Genomic DNA, 25380 nt, shown 5'->3' on the forward strand with positions numbered 1-25380 from the left:
AGAGCAACTGGTCAAATAACCATAAATAAAATCACTCCAGAATGTGTTTTTCTCATTAATGGCATAATATTTATCATGAAAATATAAAACAATTTATATTCTCAAATTAGATAATTATAAGAACAAGGATAATATAGTACCTAGATGCCTAAAATTTTGTTTTGTGTTTGTTTTTAAGTGGAATAAAAAAGTGAAAGTCTTTGCTAAGAAAATTTTGGTAATAATTAAACTGGCAAGTTGAAAATGAAAAAAATATGTTTCATCCCATGGTTGAACTCTATAGCATGTTAATCAACACCACTTTATCCCCAAACCCTAACCTAATCCTAATTCTGTATTTACATGCATACAGACACAATGACATAAACACATATATACAAACACATACATGTAGATTGGTTGAACTTTTTTTACTATAGATTTTATATTTCCTCAGGCTAAGAAGTCAATCAATTAAATGCAATTTTTAAAAAATAAAAAAATAATAAAATTAGCTAGCTCAATCCAGGCAAATCAATTTTTTTGATATTAGGTAGATAAAAAGATAAACACATCTGATTTGCCCTATTTTTTAAACAGTTTTGGAGAGATCCATGAACTCACAGTCCCACTATAGAACTTACTGAAATTCCACTGAGCCATAGTTCTTCAGCTATTCTGATATAATCTTGTTTCTACTTTCCATCTAGCACAGTTATAAAAAAGGCAATTTTAGCCCCAGAGGAAACTAAGATACCTTTATAGTAAATAAAATCCTATTTGATGTCATTTAATTTTATCAGGATGACATATATTTAGTCTGCATCACTTTAAAAACTTCTATCAGGGTGACAGCAATTAGCAAAAAAGCCAATGTTCAAAATTAGCTAAAAAGACAAAGGAAAGTTACCCTGCATTCAAACTAGCTTGTATATGGAATGAGAGCCCAAGATAGACAGACGAGTGACATGTTTATCATGTATCAATAGTCTTGTGGCCAGTGCTTACTTAGCACAGTGACCAGCACTTAGAACAGTTCTTGGCACACAGTGGGTTGATTGATTGATTGAACCCAAGAACTTGATGCTAGCCAAAAAGCTTAGAAATAATTACCAAGCTCAAGCTAAGAATCTTCATCTTATCCCCCTATCCAAATATGGACTAGAGATTGGTTCTATGATTCCATTAATATCGTTCAGTCATTTCAGTTGTAACTGACTTTCCATTTGAGGTTTTCTAGGCAAAGATTCTAGCCTGGTTTGCCATTTCCTTCTCCAACTCACTTTACAAATGAGGAAACTAAGGCAAACAGAGTTAAGTGATTTATGCAGGGCCACACAGTGTTTGAGGCCAAATTTGAATTCATATTTTTCTGACTCTAGACCTAGCTGCCCTTCTCTAATACAGTGAATTTTATATGGAAAAATGAAAAAAAAAGTATTCTCTGCAATTTATTAAGGGTTATATAGGGCACTGAGAGGTTAAAATGACATATCTCAGTTGTAAAACTAGTATATGCCCAAGGCAGGATTTGAACCTATGACTTCTGCTTCAAGGGCATCTTTCAATCTACTATGCTTCCCTTCAGAAATAAAATTTTATTCCATTTCATTTTAAGGACATTTGTATTTTCACATAAAATGAACAGAAACATTTGTTTTAACTTTATATTTTATTTAAATGAATTATTTGTGAATTAAGTTCCTATTTATATTAACTTCCTAATTAATATTATTAAAATCCTGTGGCTGTTCAGTGCAATAGAAAGAGTTCTGGGATCAGAGTGAGGAGAAACTTGACTTGGATTTCTACCTCTGACATTTCATTCCAGCCCCTCCATCATTCTGAGATTCAATTCAGTAATCTCTATAATGGTGATAAAATTAGATGTACTTTATGACTCACAAAGTTGTTATGAGAAGCAGTTTTTGAAAACTCTTAGGTGAATTACATGTGATTTGGAAATGTATTATTCATTATTTGAGAAATGAACCATAATTTTCATTGTGTCTCAATTTAACTGAGATCCTCTTCCTCACAACCAGGTCCCATACATTGTATTATATTGACAAATTCAGCTTCCCTTCCTATTGCTATTAAGTTTATATTCATATCACTGGAAGCTCTAAATTAGTAAAAATCTAGCTATCACACTCTGAAGATATGTGCAGCTCTTCAGTCACAATTTATACAATCTTCCAAAATGGGGAAACAAGCTCAATGCACATACAGTAATACAAGAAAAAGAAAACAATAAGAAATTGTTTTAAATACTTTATGCATTTTTCGTGCTTTGAATTTTTCAAAAGGAGTCAGAGTTAAACCTTTGGATCCATTGCATTCTTACCATGACCCTGTGTCTCTCTGGTGCTGTGTTGTACATAGGAAACCAAATAATAGCTCATAGGAGTGTGAAAGACAGAATGTTGTGACAGATTTGAGGTTGAGACAAGTCCAACAAATCACAGTACTGTCTTCCTCCTCACCATAATTATTCTGAAAGTAATATCAAATATTCCCTGTAGCAGTTTCTTCCCCTTTAGCTTGAGAACAGTAATATTTTATGATTTCAGATGCAGAGGAAAGAAAATCCTTTAACTCTCCCCTCCTATAGCCTCTGATACAATAAGATCTCTGTGCAAAGTTGTACAGCTCTGTGTGCTTAAGAGGGAAACCTCATATGATATTATGGCTAAAAGGGATCTTTGTCTTTGTCTCACGAATCTAGCATAGATTTTGCTTAAAGCAGGTAACCTAGAATGTTTGTGGAATAGCCTTTTCTCAGTTCTCGTCCTTTTTGACTTTACTAAAGCATTTATTGCTGTTAACCATTCTTTTCTCCTGGATACTGTCTCATCTCTTGGTTTTCATGGCACTCCTCTTCCATGTCTGCCTGCTCATTCTAATATCCTTTGCTGGATTATCATCCATGGTCTACCTTCTGGCAGGGTGCATCACAAGTTGCTCACCTTTGCCCACCTGTCTTTCTATGCTCCCTCTTTTGGTGATCTCATCTGCTTCCATGCATTTGTCATCTCTTTGTACATGATTCCTAGGTTCACATACTCATTCCTCACCTGTCTCCTGAGTTCAAGGTTCATATCATCAACTTCTTCTTAGATGGAAAAATAGGTGAAGAAAAGGAAAGCAGAGAGAAAGTAGGTGAAATTTCATGGGAATTATTTTTAAAAGGAGAAACAGACTGGGGAAGTTTGAGAAGAGAAGGGTAGGTTGGTTTGAAAGCAGCATTTAGTTTGTGTAATGCAAGGAAGAAGGAGAGTGGCTTAAAGGTATGTCTTGAATTAACTCCCATTGCAGTAGTGGATTTTTATGAATGCCAGGAAGGGAGAGAGCCTGAGGAATGGGATTATTACTCAACTTTGGGTCATAGAGGACAAAACTCTAGAAGGAACTAAGAAGGTGATTTTATTCTGAGAGCAAGTCATAATAGACTTTCATGACCCAGATATAGAGGTTGCTCCACAAGTTGTGACTGGAAACCTACTTGAAGATCAACTAGCAATAGTAATGCAGATCATGAAAGTGTAAAGCTTAGGAAGCTTTCCTTGTATGTGTAGCTCTACCTCTTGCTCTAAGCTTCCTTTAATTATGTTTAAATATAACTTCTTTTAATCTTGTAAACCATATTACTAATTTTTTAGCAGAATTTATGATGAAAACTTTCATCCTGAGCATAAAATATCTTTCTGTATGCTCTGAGAATCATGTTATTTGTTATAAAAGCAAATAATTTATATTTTTCTTCTTGTATTTTTTATAGTGACTAATCTTTTAACTTGTCTAAGAATTTTAGTTGTTTATAATGGAATATGATCATCAGTGAGATTCCCTCATTCTTTTTTTTCCCTCTATCCCTAAATGTCCATGTTTTAATGTTACTCTATCTCTCTGTTTTTTTGTCCTCTATCTTTCTGTCTCTCTGCCTTTCTTACTACCTGACTCTCTTGTTCTTTGTCTTTTTGGATTTTTTTGTCTCTGTTTTTCTGATCTTCTCTCTCTCTCTCTCTCTCTCTCTCTCTCTCTCTCTCTCTCTCTCTCTCTCTCTCTCTCTCTCTCTCTCCCCTGTCTTTCTCTCTCTCTCCCCTGTCTTTCTCTCTCTCTCTCTCTTTCTGTTTCTCTCTTCCCCTCTCTCTCTTTTTCAGTCTCTCTTTTCCACCTTTTCTTCCATCTCCTTTCAATAGGGCACTATAGTTTTATAGATTTAAAAAAAGAGTTCCCTGTGGTACAATTTATCCATGATTTTGTAATGTTTTGTCATACTAGAACAAGTCTCTAAAATTGTGTATAGTTGTGGAGGTGTGTATCTGATTTCATTTTATGCCATACCAGAATAATTTCCTCTAGCATATTCATTACTTCTATTATGCTTATACAAATTATGCATAATGCCATCATAATACATATCCACTGAATATTAAATGTATAAAACAAGTGATTTTTATGCTTCAGATGATTATTTATGGGGAAATTCCATTTTTAGAGGATGATAATGGTACTTTGGAGGTGAATAACACTGCTGACATTCACAGACAACATATAGTTCTAAACGGAGTAAAAATAAATATTACAAAAAGACAGTCAATTATTAGAGTACCATGTAGAAATTGTTTGTGTCTACCCAGGAATACTGGATTTAGGGAACCACAAAATTAAGCTTTGACTGGCTTTGGTGAAAGTAGGAGAAAGAGAATTCCTTAGATAAAATATATAGATTTCTTAAAACTCTACTTGTAGTATGTAAGTATGTTGGGAATACTCTCTTCTCCACCCTAGTTTGGTTCCACTGCTAAAATTGTTCACTCACTTTCTTAATCCTTAAATCACAGTGATCACATCCTATAAAAAGATAAGGAATTCCCTTTCTTTCTCCCATTCTTATATTACATACTTCCAAATACCATACTTGACTCTGCTACTGAAATAGTGGCTAGCATTATAAACGGTTTAACCTAAAGAAATGTAAATCTGATATTCTAACATGGGACTGTCAGAATGCATGAAATGAACAAGTGAATGGAGGAAGAAAGGAAAAAAAGAAAGGCACATAACAGTGACAAAATTCTCTATAAAGCCCAACTCCCAAGCATATAATTTTCTCTAATTACTGGGAATTATTAACTTAAAAATTGTCTGTGTCTGTGTATGTATGGGAGGAGAATAGAACAACTGTCAATTCAGTGCTTAAATCTGGTTTGGTCCAATTGGACAGCACAGTAGTATTTACTGAGCCATTTGTGTTAATTTTAGAGAAATAATACAAATATATAAGAGGAAATTGGCTACTTGATCAAACCAGCAATGTGAAAGCTCCTGAATTGAATGTTACATGAATATTCAGACAATAGCAACCTGTTTGGAATTGCTATCAAGTATAATTCTGGAATTTATGTATTCTCTCATTTCCTAGGCATAAAGCCAAAGGCTAGATGAGCAGAACATGAAATAGCCAAACCTGAATTATGTTCCAAGCCTTGTTTAGTTTAATTTTACTTACAAAGCAGGATGTGAGCATGCTATTTCAATTCACCCCCTTGGAATATAAAAAAAAAATAGTAAGGAAGTCCAATTTGCATTGTTCCTTTTGAAATGCTCTGATCTAAGCAGCATCATTCTGAATGACTACTAGCAAGTACTAAAGGATAGTGATAATCTAAAGTAGATTAGGTGGGCCAGAAAAATGACAATTTTTCCATAAATTTGACTGTTGTGAAAGGGAAGAAAGTTTATGAGACTCATTAATGTAGCACCAATGTGGACTTTTAGGTGATTAGATTTTTATGAAAGGGATGAACACCCTGAGTAAGCTGAATATTTTTAACAGACAAATAATAAAAATATATACTCTCCCCAGAAGCTCAGGGGAAACACAAGTAGTCTTTCTAGAGAGGGAAAAAGGTGAATGAATCTCCACACTTGAGGAAATAGCATTTCTTCTCTTAAAAACATATTTCTTTTTTTACCAATAACGGATATGTCAATAAACATTTAAATAGAAGAAGCTAAATAGAAATGTTGGAAAACATTTTGTATTTTCTCTGTAATATTTCTATAAGTCTGAGATTTAAAAATGAATTCATAATTAGAGGAAATATTACAAGATAGATAAATAAATGGCAAAGCATTATTCTAGACCTTGCCACCATTTGATTGAATGAGGAAGTTATGCCTCCAGAGAATGAACAAGGCTCAATAACATGCAATACACAATAATATTTAAGAAATCTCATGTGGAAGATTAAAAAAGAAAGCTATGTTTGAATCTGTGTTTTCTGTAAGACAGTGAGCATTTATCTACTATTTATTCACAGATAAGCTATATATTAACATTTTCAGATATTTTAAGTCCCTGTTACTTAATAGGTCTAAAAGTCCTCATGTTATACATGAAATTCTCTGTTTTCTGTCACAAAAGCATGAAAGAATGATTGAAACCATGACACTTGCCATGAATCTTAAAGTTTTACTTATAAAAATCCAAGTGTCATTGTTTCAAGTTTAATTTTTAAAGTTCTATTTGGTGTCATTGGCTAAACCAGTCCCATTCATCACAGTGTGCTAAATAAAGATGTTTATAACTTCTTGTTAGTACAAATGCTCTTTGGATTTGTTGGCTTTGTCATTAGCTATGGATCAGTTGACCATTTAGGTTCTTTCAAAGACAAAATGTTAAACAAAAAATGACTTATGTATTACAAAACTAGAAGTATAATGCACAGTACTGATGTGCTCAAAGTACATGCATTTAAATTCCTTTGTATGGTAATTTATGGTGATCATGCCTTCAGACTGCACTATGAACATACTCACCCCTAACAAGAAGATCTGCCTCATCTGACACACTGTCAGCTGTGGTCTGTACCCTGCAGCCATATCTCCCAGCATGCATCAGAAGGATGTTCCTGATCATTAAATCTGCAGAGGATGCTTGCTGAAAGAGGGATGAAGTGCCATTTTAAAATGTTGCAAATATGCCGGGTTCAAGGTGGTTTTTAAGGGGGATGGGGGACTTTGCATGTTTAGTCAAAGAACCCGTTTTAGGACTCTACAATTTATATGACGACAATTCAAAATTCAGACATGTCCTACTCTAAGGAAAACATATTAGTTATTTTTTAATCAGTTGTTAATTGAGAATAAAAGGCATAGATATGTTTACACTGCATTTAAAAAATTAAACAACAAAAGAAAGTCCTTTTAGGAAATATATTTGATAGGTACATTCAAATTCATCATAGCTTTCAAAGTTGCAGAAAGAGTGATCAGTGAGCAATGAAATGCAGCTTTTTTACTCATGGATTGCCTCATTTTTGTATTAAGAATGAATATATTTTTGATGGTCAAAACAACTTCTAGGAAAGTGAGGTGACAGAAGAGATCACCCATGCTGGATAACTATATTAACTGCTTAAACTGGACCATAGGAAATAGGCTCAAGAAGGGTTTATCTATTTTTTCCCCTACTTCCCTAACCATGTTCTTTAGCAAAAGATGAATTCCTTTCATAGCAATCAAGACCAAGATTAGCACCAATCTTTCTTAATCAGTGTTGTAACTTATAGCATGCACAGTAAGTTCAAAACATCCTATTCTTGGTTGGAGGATGATTAGAAGATAATCAGAACAACTGCAGTTACAGTGATAAAATAGGCATCGGGGAAAATACCTTTTGGGTTTTTCAGTTCATAGGAGTTGTGATGATGGTATATTTTAGAATGAATGGTGCAAAGAAACCATTCATTATTATATTTTGCCTCTTGCTCTCTCAGAGAAGAAATGATTTCCTTTATTATGATGCACATGTGAAGATTAGCTATTTATAACAACTAGGTGAATATTTGTCTCAGATAATGATATTGCAAAACTCAAATACTCTTTAAAACTCCAATGATACAGAGGATAGAGAATGGAATGAGTCTAGGAATCTCTTGAATGAGTTCTTATTGGCAATAATTGCTTCAAAGATCACCCATTAATAATATCTGAGCGTATTAAAATATTTAAGGTCTGCCATAAAAAATTGAAAAAGGCCAAAATGAGCCTTTTTGGATCTGAATTAAGTCACATGATGGATCAAGAAGAGGTTGAAAGACAACTTCTTATTGTCTCTGTAACATTGTATGTGGGATTTTTGCAATGGAAAGAGCTTTCTCTGTAAAGGTTCTGAAGTCTATATTCCAAGTCTATTTTTTTTTTTAATTTTATGATTCCATTGGAGAGGTGGTATAGTGGACAGTGGGCTGGTTTTGGAATGAGAAGTTCTGTCTCTTGCACATACTAAGGTATATGAATATGGGCAAAACATTTGATTTCTCAGTGCTTTTGGGAACTTTCTGAGACTAGATAAATTGCAATGTAGTTGAGGATCTTCATTGATAAAAGGAATTTCCATATGGTGAATTCCTCACATGGGTGAAATGAGAGATTTGAAAAACACACACATACATACAATAATAAAACATTACATTAAAAAATTTGCTTGTTCTTGGAGCACAGAATAGTGGACATTTTGTAACAATTATGACATTAAAAATTCTAACAATAATTGCTATTGGTTAAGAATGTTTTGTATACTGTAAATAACATGAATGCCCCCTTTTTTTCTGGGAAATCATCAGAAGTAACTTGCGGTTCTCTTGTGGTACCTTTAGTACTATATTGTTTCTTTGAGGTAATAATTTTAGAATCATACCTAGACTATTCCTTCATCTGGAAAACCTTCATTATAAGCTTGTATCAGAATTTTTTCCTCTTTGATGTTTGATAGAACTTCTGTTTCCTTATTATGGCATTCAGAATTTATAACTCAATGACTTAAAAGAATCCCTCAAAGAAGTATTATATTTTGATAACCAAATGTCAATTTAATTTATTTCCTCGGTAATGCTATAAATATTATAGTTATTATTAATTTTAAAATATATACAATAATATGTAACATAATAATATAATTTTATTTTATGTATTTCAAAACATCATTTTGAGTAAAGAGTCATTATACTTCTCTTGACAGTCAAAGGATTATACAATATAAAGAGTGTTATGAATCTCTGGTCTAGATATTGGCAAAAAATGGATATGCAGTGAGAAAACATTAAAATGTCATAACAAATATTTCAAAGTGTGTTCTTTTTGTCCACTGTATATCCTCCATTCCTATTAGCTTTGGGATAACCATTAATAGAAGACTATAACACAGAATGCTTTCTGAGCCTCACTTAGTTGGCCTACACTGTCTACTACTTCCACAGCTTCAAAAGGCAGACTATATAATTCATACAATTTATATTTTTAAAATGCAGATACAGACTAGTATATCTTTAAATTTCAGGAATTTGCTTTTTGTTTTCAAGTTTACCTTAAAGAAAATTGCTTTGCTCATCTCAAGGTCCTTTTACATCTATTATGACTAGTATTTATATCTAATATATGTTAAATCTATTATATATTTATACCTAAGACATTATATCTATGCACTTAAATCCATTATGACTATTATCATTATTATTAAGTGTTTTGCTTATATTGATGACAAAACAAACAGTAAATATTTATAAACACAATCCAAAGTTTTAAATCAAAAGATTTCTTATCTATATGTTTCAAGATCACTTCTTTATTTCTTTTTTTTAAACCCTTACCTTCCATCTTAGAATCAATACTATGAATTGGCTCCAAGGCAGAAGAGTGGTAAGGGCTAGGCAATGGGGGTCAAGTGACTTTCCCAGCATCACACAGCTAGGAAGTATCTGAGGTCAGATTTGAACCTAGGACCTCCCGTCTCTAGGCCTGGCTCTCAATTCACTGAGCTACCCAGATGTCCCCCACTTATTCATTTCTAAATTAAGGCCTAATTTTAGCTATAAATGACAAATGGTTTCCCTTTGATATCACAGGCATTAGCTCAATAGTACATCTATTTAAATCTATTCAATATATTCAGTGCCTACTGCATTGGAAATGAAACCATGATTTTGGATGCTCAATATGTTTTCAAGCCATAAATGGACCATAGGAAATTGAGGAGGAATCTTTTTTTGGATGCTGCCTCATTCAATTGTAGTCATGGACATTTTATATAAATTTAGTTTTCTAACTGATTGAAAATATTCCTTGATGTCTATTGGGTAGTGTCTTTTATTTTCATGTTTCATGCTTTGTTTACCAATTGTTTCCATAAAATATATGTTCAGTGTTAGTTTTAGATTGCATAAATTTTACATAAACATTTTGTACAGAGTTGAAGTACTACAATCTAAAAGCTGTTAGATCACATTAAACATGTATTTGGAAGAATAGAATGAATTGGGTTGTAGACATTAGTGGGAGGCAAAATGGGAAAATCATTAGTGTATCCAGAAATTAAGCTTAGGTCCTGTCATTCATTAGTTAGTTGCATCATCTTGGGCAAGTTTCAGTTTCTCCAAATATGTCTAGAGGGTGCTCTATACCTTTAATATTCCATTCTATCTATGGAATTACAAATTTCATTATTATTATGTCAAAAAGGCATAATTTTCATCTACCTTATTAGGTTTACTTCAATGTCACCAGAAGAGTTATTCAGTGCCACTATTTGACAATTAATTTAGGATAAATATTCACAAAGCAGGAATGGACTGATCAAAGGGCAGGTTGAACAAATGCCAAAGGGCCCAGGCTGTCCACCAGATGAAGATTCAAGAGTCACATAAGTAATATTATCAACTGGAAAATGTAAATCTTCCCTGTTAGGCAGATCTTTATTTATTTGTCATCAAAACACCAGTGTTTCAGAAATGGTTGCTAATTTGTTTAAAGTTTTCTGTCAGCTAAAATATGTATAATCTGATAAACTCTTTCATATTCTCTAAGGTGGATCCCATTAGTATAATGAAAGTTCTAAGAAGTCTATAAGAACCAGGTTCAGTAATACCTAGGAAAGAGAGTGGAAGACTGCAACACAGAATCATAGGATAATGTATGTATCCAGGGCTAAAGGAGCCTTAAAAAGCCTCTGATCAAAAATCCTGCACTTTAAATATGAGGAAACTGAATATTATGAAAGGTAAAGGCTTGCTTAAGTCATAAAGTGTCCTTACATCCAAGGTGGGGGTTGAAACTGGGTCCTCAAACTACCAAACCAGTATGCTTTCCCCTGCATCATGCTTCCTCATTCATTTATTCCCTTGATCCTGCATGGAACTTGAAAGAGACCTAGAAATCATCTTGTTCAACCTCTTTATCTTATGCTTGATAAAACTGAGACCAAAAATTGCCTCTACAAGACTGAAGGTACTTTAGTAATGTTCCAAATGCAATAGAGATTTAGTCTCAATTTTCCTCTGCTCTTATGTTTTGGAATCAATCCTATTTTATATAAATGGCCTTGCAACTCAACTAAAAAACACATAAATTATATATAGAAAGCATATATTAAAATCCACATCACAATGAGGTAACAATGTCTAAAGTTTGGGGGCCTGCTGAGAGCATGGAGAGACTAAGGGGCATCATGAGTAAAAATATAAAATGATTATAAAAAGAAAACTGATTTATAAGAAAATAATTTAATGGCATATAATTAATCATGTCTTCACAGCCTAAGGCAAATCGCTAGTTATCTAATTATATGATGAGTTTAGAATATGCTCTTCAAAGTCTATCAGCAAACAGAATTTTTAAAACAAATAAACTACATACACAAAAATGGAAATTTCCAGATTTGTTCCTTGGATGAACTTCCCTCTTGACCTCCTTGAGAAATTACAAAAAAGCACTTCCCCATAAACCTCCACTCACATATACACACACATAGTTAGTCCAGTCTTCAAAGTATAAATTAAAGAAACTATTATAGCTTGTAAGAAAAAAGAACTTATTCTAGATAATAATCTAGATAATAATCCTTATTACCTAGAATAAGTTCATTACAAAATATAAGATGTTAAAAATAGCTAGGAAAATTTGAACTGGGATAGATCAAATGTTTGAAGGTATATTAGGAGAACTCAAGGAAAACTGGAAATTAGTCTGATGGAAATTAAGCTTAACAACGGAAAGTAATGAATGTTGGAGGGGATGTGGCAAAATTGGGACATTAATGAGATGCTGGTGGAGTTGTGAATTGATCCAATCATTCTGGAGGGCAATTTGGAACTATGCCCAAAGGGTGCTAAAAGACTGTCTGCCCTTTGATCCAGCCATAGCACTGCTGGGTTTGTACCCCAAAGAGATAATAAGGAAAAAGACTTGTACAAGAATATTCATAGCTGCGCTCTTTGTGGTGGCCAAAAATTGGAAAATGAGGGGATGCCCATCAATTGGGGAATGGCTGAACAAATTGTGGTATATGTTGGTGATGGAATACTATTGTGCTAAAAGGAATAATAAAGTGGAGGAGTTCCATGGAGACTGGAACAACCTCCAGGAAGTGATGCAGAGTGAGAGGAGCAGAACGAGGAGAACATTGTACACAGAGACTGATACACTGTGGTATAATCTAATGTAATGGACATCTCCATTAATGGCAATGCAGTGATCCTGAACCACTTGGAGGATCTACAAGAAAAAACACTATCCACATTCAGAGGAAACACTACTGTGGGAGTAGAAACACAGAAGAAAAGCAATTGCTTTATTACATGGGTCAAGGGAATATGGTTGGGGATGTAGACTCTAAATGAACATCCTAGTGCAAAAACCAACAATATGGAAATAGGTTTTGATCAAGGACACTTGTAATACCCAGTGGAATTATGCATCAGCTATGGGAAGGTTGGGGGAGGGAAAGGAGGGAAGGGATATAATTCTTTGTAACCAAGGAATAATGTTCTAAATTGATTAAAATAATTAAAAAAAAAAGAAATTGAGCTTAAGGGGGCAACTGGGTAGCTCAGTGGATTGAGAGCCAGGCCTAGAGATGGGAGGTCCTAGGTTCAAATCTGGCCTCAGACACTTCCCACTTGTGTGACCTTGGGCAAATCACTTGTCACCCATTGCCTAGCCCTTACCACTCTTCTGCCTTGGAGCCAATTCATAGTATTGATTCTAAGATGGAAGGTAAGGGTTTAAAAAAAAGAAATTAAGCTTAGATCACTACCTCATACCATATTCTTCTATATATTTTAAATGAACATTATCTTAATTAATATAAAAAATAAAAATAAATTTAGAAAAGAAACCTCTTATAGCCATAGGTAAACCATATATTTCTTTACCAAACAAGGATGAGAACCAATCACAAAAGATAATGATATATGAAACAGAGGAGCTTTTGTACAAACAAAATTAATGCACATGGGATACAAAATGAAGCTGTTGAAGAAGGAGAAAAAATTTTGGAAAGTGATATCTAGAGATAAATAAGCAATTAACAAATAGATATCAGTAAAAAGTATAAAGTATTCAACAGAATTGCCAATTATTTATAATCAGATGAAAGAATTCTCCACAACTCTAAGAATAAATGCAAGTCAAAACAACCTTGAGTTTTTAAAAATAAAAACTTATATAGTGAGAAATTAGTAAAGATGACAAAAGATGGAAATAGTCAATTTGAATGGTTGTAGGGAGATAGGTACATGAAAACTTTATTGGTGGAGTTATGAATCAGAAGAACTCTTTATATACACCAATAGATTTATTTCAATATTTGTGATAGTAAAAAATTAGATCCAAAGTTGATACCCCTTGATTGGGAAATAGCTGAACAAATTATTGTACATGAATGTAATGGAATATTACTATAATTTTGTGAAATGATTATTGTGATGAATACAGTGAAGCATGGAAAGATCTATATGATCTGGCAAAGAATGAAATAAGCAGAACCAAGAACCAAGAAAACAATGCATATTATGATGATAACAATGTAAATATAAAGAATACCTCCTCTTAAAAATGGTGATTACTACATAATTATAGAGAACAAAGAAAGGTTGAAAGCAGTGATTTAAAGAAACCTCCTAGTCTCCCATGTTTTTCAGAGGTGGGAGGTCCCTGAGTGGGGTACATGGTACATTTTTTCCAATCTTTTGCAAGGCATTGATCAGGCTTGAGGATTTTTCCTTTTTTTTGTCTTTTCTATATTTGTCTTTTAAAATATTTATAATATGAGATGGTGTTCTTCAGCATAGGAGAGGCATATAGGAGAACCTCTTGTTGGTTAAAAAGCAAAATATACCAACAGAATGTATTTGAAAAGTATAAACTGAAAAAGATACTTCCGAATATTTCAGGAAACAAACTTATATTTTTTGATGGCTTTTGCATGGCACACCATACAGCAGGCAACAGAAATCTTTCATTTTTATACTCCATTTCTTAAATGATTATTTCATTTTTCTGTCTCCTTTCCTCCTCTCTTGACCTGATAGTTTCCTCTAATCTCTTCAAATATCTTTTTTTTTTTCCTTTCTTGGTCAAAAATCACATAATATGCTGCTCTATTATGGTCCTAGTGTGAACTTATTTTGTGTGTGTGTAGCTGCTCTATTATGGCCCTATAGTGAACTTTTATTGTGTGATGAGGAAATTCCATTAGTTTTCAGAAAAAGATTCATAGAAGTCATCAGAGAAAGGCAAGGAAGGTCTTCTCTAGCCTGTCCTTTACTTGACTCTTCCACTTAATAGCTTGCAATCCTCTATAAATAGGCTGCATCTCCATCACTGCCTATTGCTGACATAAAACCAATGGCTGTATTTTTCAAAGTACTGAGCATGTATTAGGAGCCAAGAATATTCAAGGAGCTAGAATAGGCTTATTTTTAATGGATCTCTGTTTTTGCTTTCTATATGCATCATATATATGGACAATTCTAAATAGGAGAGATTAAAAGGAAAATGATTTGATCTTGGAGACTAAATCTAAATTACCCTCTCAGTAGATTTACTGATCTTTCAAGAGGAGTAATGAGAAGAATTCATGAGGGAACCCATTATACTTAATCTCAGCCCACAGCTTGCAGTTCCTGATGGAAAACCTGCATGATTTAGTGCACTTTTAATGAAATGGTTACTTCTAACAGATGCTTGCTTTCTTACATTTACACTTCATTTTCACTTTCCCAGTCTTAGCAGTTAGGCAATCTCTTTTTTCGCATTCATTGATAATCATTTTCCTTTCTATTTTTCCTTGTTGGTCCCCTTGACTTTAAATGTTCTAGCTTCAGAGGTTCTTCTGACAACTAGAAATTTAGAAAAAAAACTGTGTTGACTGTCTACAGTGAGCTTTCCCCATGATATCAGAAAGACTAGAACACTTACAGATATTGGTCATACAATAGACTGCCTATAGGATGTTATTTAGTTACAGCCTCCTTCTGGATTTTGGGACTTTTCATTTTTGGCCTCTTAAAATATACTGAAAAGTCCACTTTTAGAAAGGGAAAGATACAAAGAAGTGGAGAGAACTACTTCTGTGTCAGTCTCCTTTCTGAATCTAATTTATTAAATTAATTTTACTCTTCCTCATATGCTTCTTTATTCCTTCCTTCTTTTACATTTTCCAGGTCTCATGGATTCTTCTCTAACTTATCAACAAATAAATCTACTTGATTCTATTGTCATCACTTTGCAGATGTAAGTTTGAGAGTCTAGGATGCTAAACTCTTCTTTTCTTCTAGGATACTTGAATTATAATTAAAGTATACTGTCACTAGCTGGCAGTGATGCTTTGGTTCTGAAACAGGCTCTGAAACAAAATGTACATATATAAAATCTATTTTCAGACTATCTCACTAAAGCTGAAAATGCAGTGCTACCAGACGACTGATCCCACTCTGACTGGCATGGCAATTTTGACCTGCTCAGTTTTTGGCCTGGATAGTTTTCTCCTCCCCTGGAAGCATGATGTCTCTCCCATCCCTGATAGCCTGTAATATTGTTTAGCTTTATAAAGAGTCTTGATCCACCAGCCCCAACATCCTTGGCAAAAGAGAATACAAATAGAAATCATTAGAATAGGGAGGTTCTTCTTTTCACTCACAGACTTTTCTCAAACAATTGCTGTTAAAATTAATCCAGTGAAATTTCTCCTAATAATCTTCATATTAAAATTTGTTTCCTTATAGAAGTTGCTTTTTTGATTTAAAAAAATCTTTTACCACCAATATTTTATCTGGAACAATAATTTGAACTGAAAGCTAAGTGGGATTTTTAAACATTGAAAATAATTTCATCACAATACTAAGAGTCACTGTGGGAGAAGTACCCTGAATTTGTAAAATTAAAAAAAAACTTAAAAAATAAATCAGTTTCAGAAAAGATTATACAGAAGGAAAAGTGCTGACTTTCCCAAATGGTCAAATTTAAGATTAATTTATGAAGAGTCTTCCTATACCAAAATTCAGTGTCTTTATAGCTGACATGTAAAAACACATGCATTTGCATTCTTTCATAATAATCACATGCCTATCCATTAACCAACAAGTCACTCAATAAATATTTATTTATAAGTGTTTACCATATGCCAGGAATTGTACTAAACTCTGGGGATACAAAGAAAAGGAAAATAATCTCTCCTCTGAAGGAGCTCACTTTTTATGTGGGAGACAATATTATGTATATACAACTACTTACAAGTATATGCAAGTTATAGACAAAGTAGATGGGAAGTAATGTCATGGAGGGAGGGATTAGACTAGAAAAGTCCTCATGCATAGGGAGGAAATTGATTTGAGTCTTGAAGAAAGCCAGTTGATAAGGAAAGGAGTTCAATACTAAATAACTTCAATCATTTAAAAGGAGAAAATACAACAAAATTATTTCCTTTTTTTTAATCTTCCTAGAAACTTTCTGAATAGGGTTGGCTGAAAGGGACTTATTTCCAAATGAATATAATTCTTAGGTGCATTATGAAAATGTAATATTTTGGACCTTAGACTGGGCTACTTGTCACAAAGTTACCTTGTAATAATCCCTAATTCAAGACCCGGATGTTTTGTTTGAAGTCAAGTGGTGAAATAGCAAAAGTTCCATTAGAGCAGTCTGGAGAAGCCTTTAATAACCTTCCTCATAAGAATATTTTAAATATATAACACTAATTTGATTACAAAGCAAACTAATTATATTGAAATTAGCTTATCAAAATACTAAACAACCCATAAACCAAGTCACAAATTTATATATATATATGATATTTATTAATTATGTTATATATACATTTTATTTATGTTTATTATTTATATTTTTATATATAAATATATTTTAAAGTTAATGGACCCCTATGGAGCAACCAAAAGGCACCTCATTTTCCATCATGTATTTCTGATTGTTCCCCTTCCAACATCTTTAGGCACACAGAAAGACTATATTGAAAAGAAAAAAAAAAACTTTGCTTCAAAGATATGGTTGGAATTTTAAAAAAAGGTAACCATTTGTTATTTATGGTAAAAACATTTAAATTCTCTATACATATCTCAGGATTATAGAGGTACTTATTAAAATGTGACCTTGGGGTTAGTATAAAGTTAAATGTGATAATATTGGCCTTTGGGATCCCAAAACAGAGATAGCCTACACATCAAAGAGGCTTTATCTGTTAGCCTTAAAAACATCTCACTATCTCTATCCTCTCTTATGGTTTTTCTGATGTCCAAAGATAGTTTAGGCCATGGAAAGCTGGGAAACTTGGGACTAAATGACCTTTTAAGGTTTCTGCTAATCTTAAGGTCTTATGAGTTTCCTAGCTATCACATCTATATCTAAAGTATATTTTCATTGGCTTACTTCTTTCAGAATTGTGAAGAAAGTTCTGAAATGAATTTTCTATTTCGTCTTTTGAATCTGATTGACCCTTTATTTTATATAAAAATGAATGACAATAATTAGTTTTAATGGTGGCTAACATTAGAACCTTATGTTGCCTCCAACTTTGCACAAGAATAAATCTTGTGGTTTTTCACTTCAATTGGAAGAGAAAACCATTTATATTGTCAATGAAAGCTAATGAAAACAAAAACCCTAATGGCTCAGAAAAAGACAACATTTTGTAAAGAAATATTTTGTCCACTCACTTTTTTCTACCATCTTAAATACTGCTCCAACAAAAACCATTGATAGAGAAATTAATGATATCAACATTCTTTCCAGCTTTCCCAATATAAACTGTCACTTTCCATATAATAGTAAGCAAATGACTATTTATAAATTCATCTATTTCTTAGTTTGCCTTCATTTGGCTTTTCCAGTATTCATTATAATTTGGGTAATTCTGCTATTAGATATTATCCCATTATTTTCTGGCTATCCTACTTATTAATTAAAGGTTATAAAACTTGTGTCTATAAGAATTAAAGAATAATTTTACCAAAGTCAAGATTCAACATCTCCAACAGGCCTTCCTTGACTACTCCCAATCCATAGTAATGATAACATAACTTTTTGTTTCCTCAGTATCATTTTTGTTTTATTTTTTGGAGTTTAGCATAAAAAGTTAACTTAATGAGCAATCATCATCCTTTATTCTTTTGGCAGGTTTTGGGGAAGAGAAAGGGAACCAATACTAATAATTGCTAATATTTTGTTTTATTGTTTTCAAAACACTACAAACATATTCTTATTTGATCCTCTGAACAATCCTGTGAGGAGAAAGATACATTATTCCAATAGTAGAGAGGACAGAACTGCTTAGAAAGTGATCTGTTGAGGTTATGCAAGTATAAAGTAGGCAAGACTTGAACATAAATCTTCAGAATGTAAATTGAGGTTTTTTTCTATCATACCACAGAAAGAGTGCTAATAGCAACAAAGTGACTATTAACTAACTGGAATTTTGGACTAATTGGAGTTCTTGCCTGAATCTATAAAGGCAAATGGCATAAACCATCCTAGTATTTCATTTAATGGGAAAGTAAGGTAGAGAAGGATGTCTTTGGTGAGGTAGATGGGGAGGAGAAAGAATCAGATAAGACTAAGACAAAAAGGAGTTTGATGCTTTGCATGCAGAAGAAACAGGAGTCATCTAGTAGCTTCTTATTATTCTTGCTAACCAGATACTAAAGTAACTTTTTTTTTCATTACCTCTTGAAAGAATACATATTCTATCAGAACCCTCTAAGTTAATCCACTACTGGGCAAAGCCCAGATCATCTTGCCCTACTTGTCCTCTTACCTTCCTCTGTTCTGGACAACATAGCTTTTTAGGATAGTAAGTTTATTTAGCACAAAGACTAGCCCTTCTTTGGTCTCCTGTAGTGCTAGGCACACAGCATGATTGACATAAAGGTTAATGGGAAAAGAATCATTACTAGAAGTTAACAGAAGTCTACTGTCCTCGTCAATAGTAGGACCTTGCTTGAACAAACCAGGGAGAAGAAGCCTATTGCGACTTCTGTATGTTTATTCAAGATTTATTTAATTTTCAAGAGGCTTTTGAATGAAGCTGATGGAAAGGAGCATCTTAAATGCAAAGAGAAGATGGTTATAAATCATTTCTACAAATTATGTCCCATTTTAATTGTTTAGCAAAAAACTGCACATCAGGTTATGAAATATGGCTATTGAATATGATTAATATTATTGGCAAACATATATTTATAGTATTTTATCACAACCAGTGAATACTTTCTCTCATCAAAGGGGAAGTTGTATACAATGTGTGCTGAGATGGTAGGAAAAGAGAAATAGAGATGGTGGCTTCCTGCTTTTGTTTCTAATAGAGTTGTTAAAACTCTCATCTAAATAAAGCTGGATTCATGATTGTGAGTTGTTATAGTCTCTTTAGCAGTAAGTATATATTCAATCTGCATAAACTAAAAAACTGGGCATGTTTTCAGAAATGGAACGAATCATTATTATAATTGCAGAGAAGAGAAACAAGTACCAAATCCCCATTAAATGTATTTATTACATTAGATATAAAATGCTTCCAATAACACTTTGAAGATATAAAATGCTATATAGACAAAGGAGAAAAAAGGTTCTAGTGCTTCATATGAACTGATAGGCACTTGGAATATGGTTTCTAAAAGCACACTTGATCAAGAATTCTTGGGGTACTAAGGAAAAGAGGAGGAATTATGCAGTTTCTGAGATAACATTAGACAAGATCTCCTTATTAAAAAAAAGGAATAGGTAAATAAAAATTCAGGCTATCTATAGAGGCAAAGTAAATAATTCATTCCTGCCAAGACACAAAATAATGAAATCAAGGAATTTGCCCCCTGCTCTCTAGGGTCAGGCATTTCAGATGGGTTTGATGGTTTTCTAATTAAAGTCATCTAATGTGTGATTTAAAAGATCAAATATCCAACTTTCTTAAAACAAAGATATTCTTTTGACCTGAATATTCATTTATAAAGATGTTTGAAAAATACTGTAATGATAGAAAATATCAGGGTTGTAAAAAAAGTGTCTTCTAGGCTAGGCCATCTGATTTTCTCTGCCTTTTTCACTTTAGCCACTATGATAAATTGGAGGATTTTCTTAATATACCCCATCTTTGTATGCCTAGCTGATTGTCATGGTCTAGCAAAATATATATGAGGAACCTTCAGAAAGAAGTCTAGAGTATTGGGTAGAAAATCAAAGTATTCCCCTAAATATTAAGGGTGGGAACCCTAAAACAAAGCAATACAACTGGGATCAGTAGATGACTTATTTGTATCTTTTCCCCTTGAAATCAGGGAGTACTTTTCATGCTTGCTGAGTAGAACAAAAGGATCTCTCTTATTGGTTCATATTGTTTACAAAAGAAGGCCAGGCTTTTTATATAAAACTAAATACAAAAAATTAGAATTAAAATAGAATTGACAGGAGGGAAGAAAAGAAAAATGGCAAAGAGTAGAAAGTAAAGATCAGTTGTGGTAGGGGTGATTACTATAACCATGGTAGGTGAGGAGAAGACAATGAAAACAGAGGAGAAGGGAACCATAGGTGAAGAGAAGAATGACAGGAGAGTTTTGTGGTGTGGCGGCTTCAAAAAGTTCCAGGGACCTCAATAAACCTTGAAAGAAAAGATATTGAATGTATTTATTATGTATTTGCATAAGTATGTTTTGAATGAGCCATACCACCTTAATTCTAATGGCCATTAATGATTTAGACAGGGTCTGGCAGTCAATAAATATTTATTAGAAACTTACAATGTGCCAAGAATTGTGCTAAAAGCAGGAAAAACAAAGGCAAAAACACTGTGCTTGCCCACCAGAAGAATACATGCTTACCTGCAAATTTACCTGTAGGGTGGTGTTGGCATTTCAAAATCAGGAAGATTGATGAATATAACCAGTAAAAAAAAAAAATCAGCATATCCTAGAACTGCAAAATAGTGTTGTTGGTTTTTCAAAGAACTCATTTCTGAACACAAACAACCATTTGAGCTGAGTCTTGAAGAAGACAGAGAAGCTAGAAGAAAAGTATGAGGAGAGTATTCAAATCATGGGAGAAAACCAATGTTATGTCACAAAGTATAGTAAGGGAGAAGGGGGAGCCCTGTGTCAAGAATATTGAGAAAGCCAATGTAGCTGGATCCTGGATGGGGGAAATGGGTGTAACTAGAAGGGCAGAAAAGGTTCAGGTTATTTGGTGGCTTTATATGTCAGACAGAGAAATTTATATTTGATGCTGGAGACAACAGGAAGTCAATGGAGTTTGCTGAGTAATTATTTGGTTCGAAATTTTGTGTGTGTGTGTGATTATTTAAGAAAAATCACTTTATCAGATGAGTAGAGGATGAATTGAAGTGAGGAAGGACCTGAAGCAGAACACAAATTAGAAGGTTATTGTAACAGTCCAGGTGAGAGGAGAGGAGAGAAGGGGATATATACAAGACAGGATCTGACGAAAGATTGGATATATGGAGTGAACAAAAGAGTAAGGAGTTAAGAATGATGCCTAGATTATGAGCCCAGGTACTGGAATGATGATTGTAATCTTGATGGTAATAGAAAAGTTGAGAAGAAAAGAAGATTTGGAACTCTTTAATAGGCATTTGTTTTAAGGTAAAGCTAAATTTAGTTCATATATTGAGTTTTAGATGATGGACAGAGCATCCAAGTAGAGATTCTCAAGTAGGCTTTTGGCATTGTAGAATTGGAACTTGAGAGAGAAGATGAAGCTAAAGGTTCTAAATAGTTGCTGACCTTGCACAAACATGGCAGGCAGTGTAGTTGATCAGGTCATCTAATAGCAAGAAGTCAGTCTCTCATTTTCTTAAACCTGGGAGACAGAGCACTTAAGGTAGATTTTGGTAAACATCACCAAAATAGACTATTTTCATCTGCACAGAAAACCATTCACATAACTGTTTGTGTTCAGAAATGAGTTCTTTGAAAAACCAACAACACTATTTTGCAGTTCTAGGATATGCTGATTTTTTTTTTTTACTGGTTATATTCATCAATCTTCCTGATTTTGAAATGCCAACACCACCCTACAGAAAACACATATAGCTTAGTCATTGCTCCTTTAGAAAATGATTTTCTTTTTCAGTGATCAGAGAGAGGTATCCTGACTTTTTTATTGTCTATATATTTTGCTTCTGTAGGAGGTATAGTTTAAGTTGAATATACACTTTAATTTTTTTTACTAGTTGTTAATTCTGAATTTGAATATCACATAATATACATCAATCAAATATTTTCTTCATTTATCCATTTCAAGTTATGATACCATTATCCATTTTCTCCTTAGAGGTTAACATGATTTTCTTATAATTTAGTCCTTTGCCTATAACTTGATGAAGCTGGGAACCCATGATGTAGAACAATTTTTATGATATATGTTCAGGTCCAAATTGGATCTTTTCTAGACTAATGTCATTGCCTTCTAACTGGTTTCTCTGCCTCATTTCTTCCCTCTCTAATCTATCTTTTACACTGCTTCCAGATAATCTACCAAAAATATAGCTCTAATCCTATCATTCTTTTGTTGAAAAAATATTCAATGGCTTCCTTTAACCTAATAGATATAGTTTAAACATTGGAATTTAGTTGTCAGTGTTCCATAATCTGGATCCCCACTACCAATGGGCCTTATCTCACATTATATACTCTTTAATTTTCTACCCATCCTAATTATTCATCTTTTTGAGAAAGGAGTAGAGGAAGAAACTTGCTTTTTACTGTTCCATTTGTTTATGTTCGAATATATACTCTACCCAATGTAACATATCAGAATTCTACCAAAACTTTAAGGACTAATCAAACATCATCTTCTACATGAATTCCTTGATAACTCCCTAAAGAATATAATCTCAACCTTTTTGGATCTTAATTCTCTCAAAGAACTTTGTACATCATTTTTGCAATTAACTATAACATAAAAAAAGAATTTATATTTAAATGGATATCATTCCTTTTCTAGATTGTCAGTTTACTACTAACAGGGACATTTTCTATTCACTTTGTAGTTTCTCCTCTGTGCCTGCCACCAGTGTATTGCACACTGTCTTGAACTCAGTAGAGCTTTAATAAATATTTATTAAGTTTAGTTGTCCTGATACGTATATAAACAGTGTTATAGAGACTGCAGTATTTTGCTGTGTTTTGGCTTAATTTGCTAAGACATTGAAGTGGATACTCCCACCAACAACTCGTTGGCTCGCCTTCTTTGTGGTTTTACCTAAATAGAACAATGTCCTCAAAACTGATCATAGTAAGGAGGGATTAGTTTGTCTGGTCTCTATTTACTCTACTCATTTCATTTCTTCTCTCACAGCCCCAACAGATAGTGAGCTAATTCTTTATTTCAAAAATAGGTGTAACCCTCAGGGACTACTGGGGGCAGTGCAGGACTATTTTTTCCTTATATTGCAGAGTTCTTCTAATTTTTTTTCCTGTCTCCTTATATCAAGATCTCTTTTCTAATGTCATTTATCATGGCTGTCATAATGACTGCTACTCACCACCCCTGTCACTACTTCTAATCTCTGTCAACACTTCTGTCGTCCACTGCTTCAGCTGCTAACTGCTTTTTAAAATTCCTCTTTCTTTTCCCTTTTGATTTTTTTTATTGTTACTTTGTCGACTTTTAGAACAGCGGGGCTTGCTTTTGTAGTTACTATCAGGCAATGAATGGAAACATTCCTTTCCTCCTAATATATTATATTGGATCTAGTCCTTTTTTGTGGTCCTCAAGAGCTACTCTTTTTTTTCCCATTCTGAATGCTTAAGGTTTTCAGAAATCTGATCTTCAAATAAGTTAGTTCTATTTCTGTATTTGGTTCTAACTTCTGGCAGCTAGGATATATCCTCAGGAGATAGGATTTGAGACTGGATCTAGGCTCTCAAAGGTATAGGTAAGTCCTTCTGCTATTGCATATTAGCACATTCTTTCCAATTTATAGTCTTAGAGAGTTGCCTAGAGCAGTGAGAGGTGAGTTGATTTTTTTAGAGTTATGTAGACAACATGGATTAGAGGTAGTTGTTGCATTTAGGCCTTTCACTTACTGGCTTACCGATTTGTCTCTATTTGACTAATGGTACCGGAGGACATATGAATCAAAGTACATAAAACTTATATATTCAATAGATTTTTTGCTTTATTTGTGTTTTTAAGACCACTATTGATGAAATACAGAAGTTCCTAGATAATTGTCCAAAGATTTCTAATGATAACAATACTTTTTTACATAATATTTTATTTACTAAATGCTTTGAAATATATTGTGTCATTTTGTTATATTCATGACTTTCTGTTTTAGGTAGATCCCATAGCCCATGATTTAGAAAGCTATTATTTTTAAATTATAGCTATTCAATTTTTAAATATTGATGTGATTTTTCTAACAAACTTCTTAAATTTTACCAGATAACCAGATTGAATCATGGTCAACTGGATCCAACTGTATTCATCTGTAGAATTGTTTTTACCTTTGAGTTCAAGGGTTTTTCTTGGAAAAGTCAAATTTTAACTGTCATGATAATCTCATTCACGATCTGCATGTAACAATCTATTGACCAGGCACCTTCCTTTTCATCTTCAAATACCTACCCAAAGCTTTTTTTCTTCTAAAAAACATTTTGGGTTGAAGTGTACTCTGCTGGCTAGAGGGAGGAATTCACATCTTTTGCTCTGTCAGCTTTGTTGTCCCTTAAAGGCACTGTGGTGAATGCAGTGATCCATAGAAACAGGGATTCTATTCCCTGAATCACTCTTTGAGGAGCAACAGAGCTCTGAAATGTTCTAGAGGATGATATGAACAGGACTTTCCCCTCTCTTTAAGCTTGCACAATTACTTTCTTAAATGATAACCTTCTTTAAAGCTAGCTTTTGATCAGTTCCACAAATATTTTGACACTTTGGACATTATCAAGCTGTTGCATTATGAACAACAAGAAAAGAAAAGAAAACTGTACCATGTTTGGAAGAATGAGGAATTAGTACAGAAAAAGAACTGGAGAAAGTAAGTTGCAGATAACCTAAGGATACATTCTGAAGCTTCTCTGTCCTAAATTCTAT

The 25380-nt window shown here is 33.4% G+C and overlaps 1 protein-coding gene across 1 annotated transcript in view; it reads right to left on the reverse strand.

Moving 5' to 3' along the window:
- CNTN5 (contactin 5) overlaps positions 1-25380 on the reverse strand; it is a 1793707-nt gene that overhangs the window by 109965 nt on the left and 1658362 nt on the right. Inside the window, exon 16 of the mRNA XM_007494948.3 lies at positions 6808-6928. Within this exon, the coding sequence (XP_007495010.2) occupies positions 6808-6928 (121 nt within the window). The remainder of the gene's footprint in view (positions 1-6807; positions 6929-25380) is intronic.

This window comes from Monodelphis domestica, chromosome 4 (genome assembly GCF_027887165.1).
Source record: "Monodelphis domestica isolate mMonDom1 chromosome 4, mMonDom1.pri, whole genome shotgun sequence".
Classification (NCBI taxonomy): Eukaryota; Metazoa; Chordata; class Mammalia; order Didelphimorphia; family Didelphidae; genus Monodelphis; species Monodelphis domestica.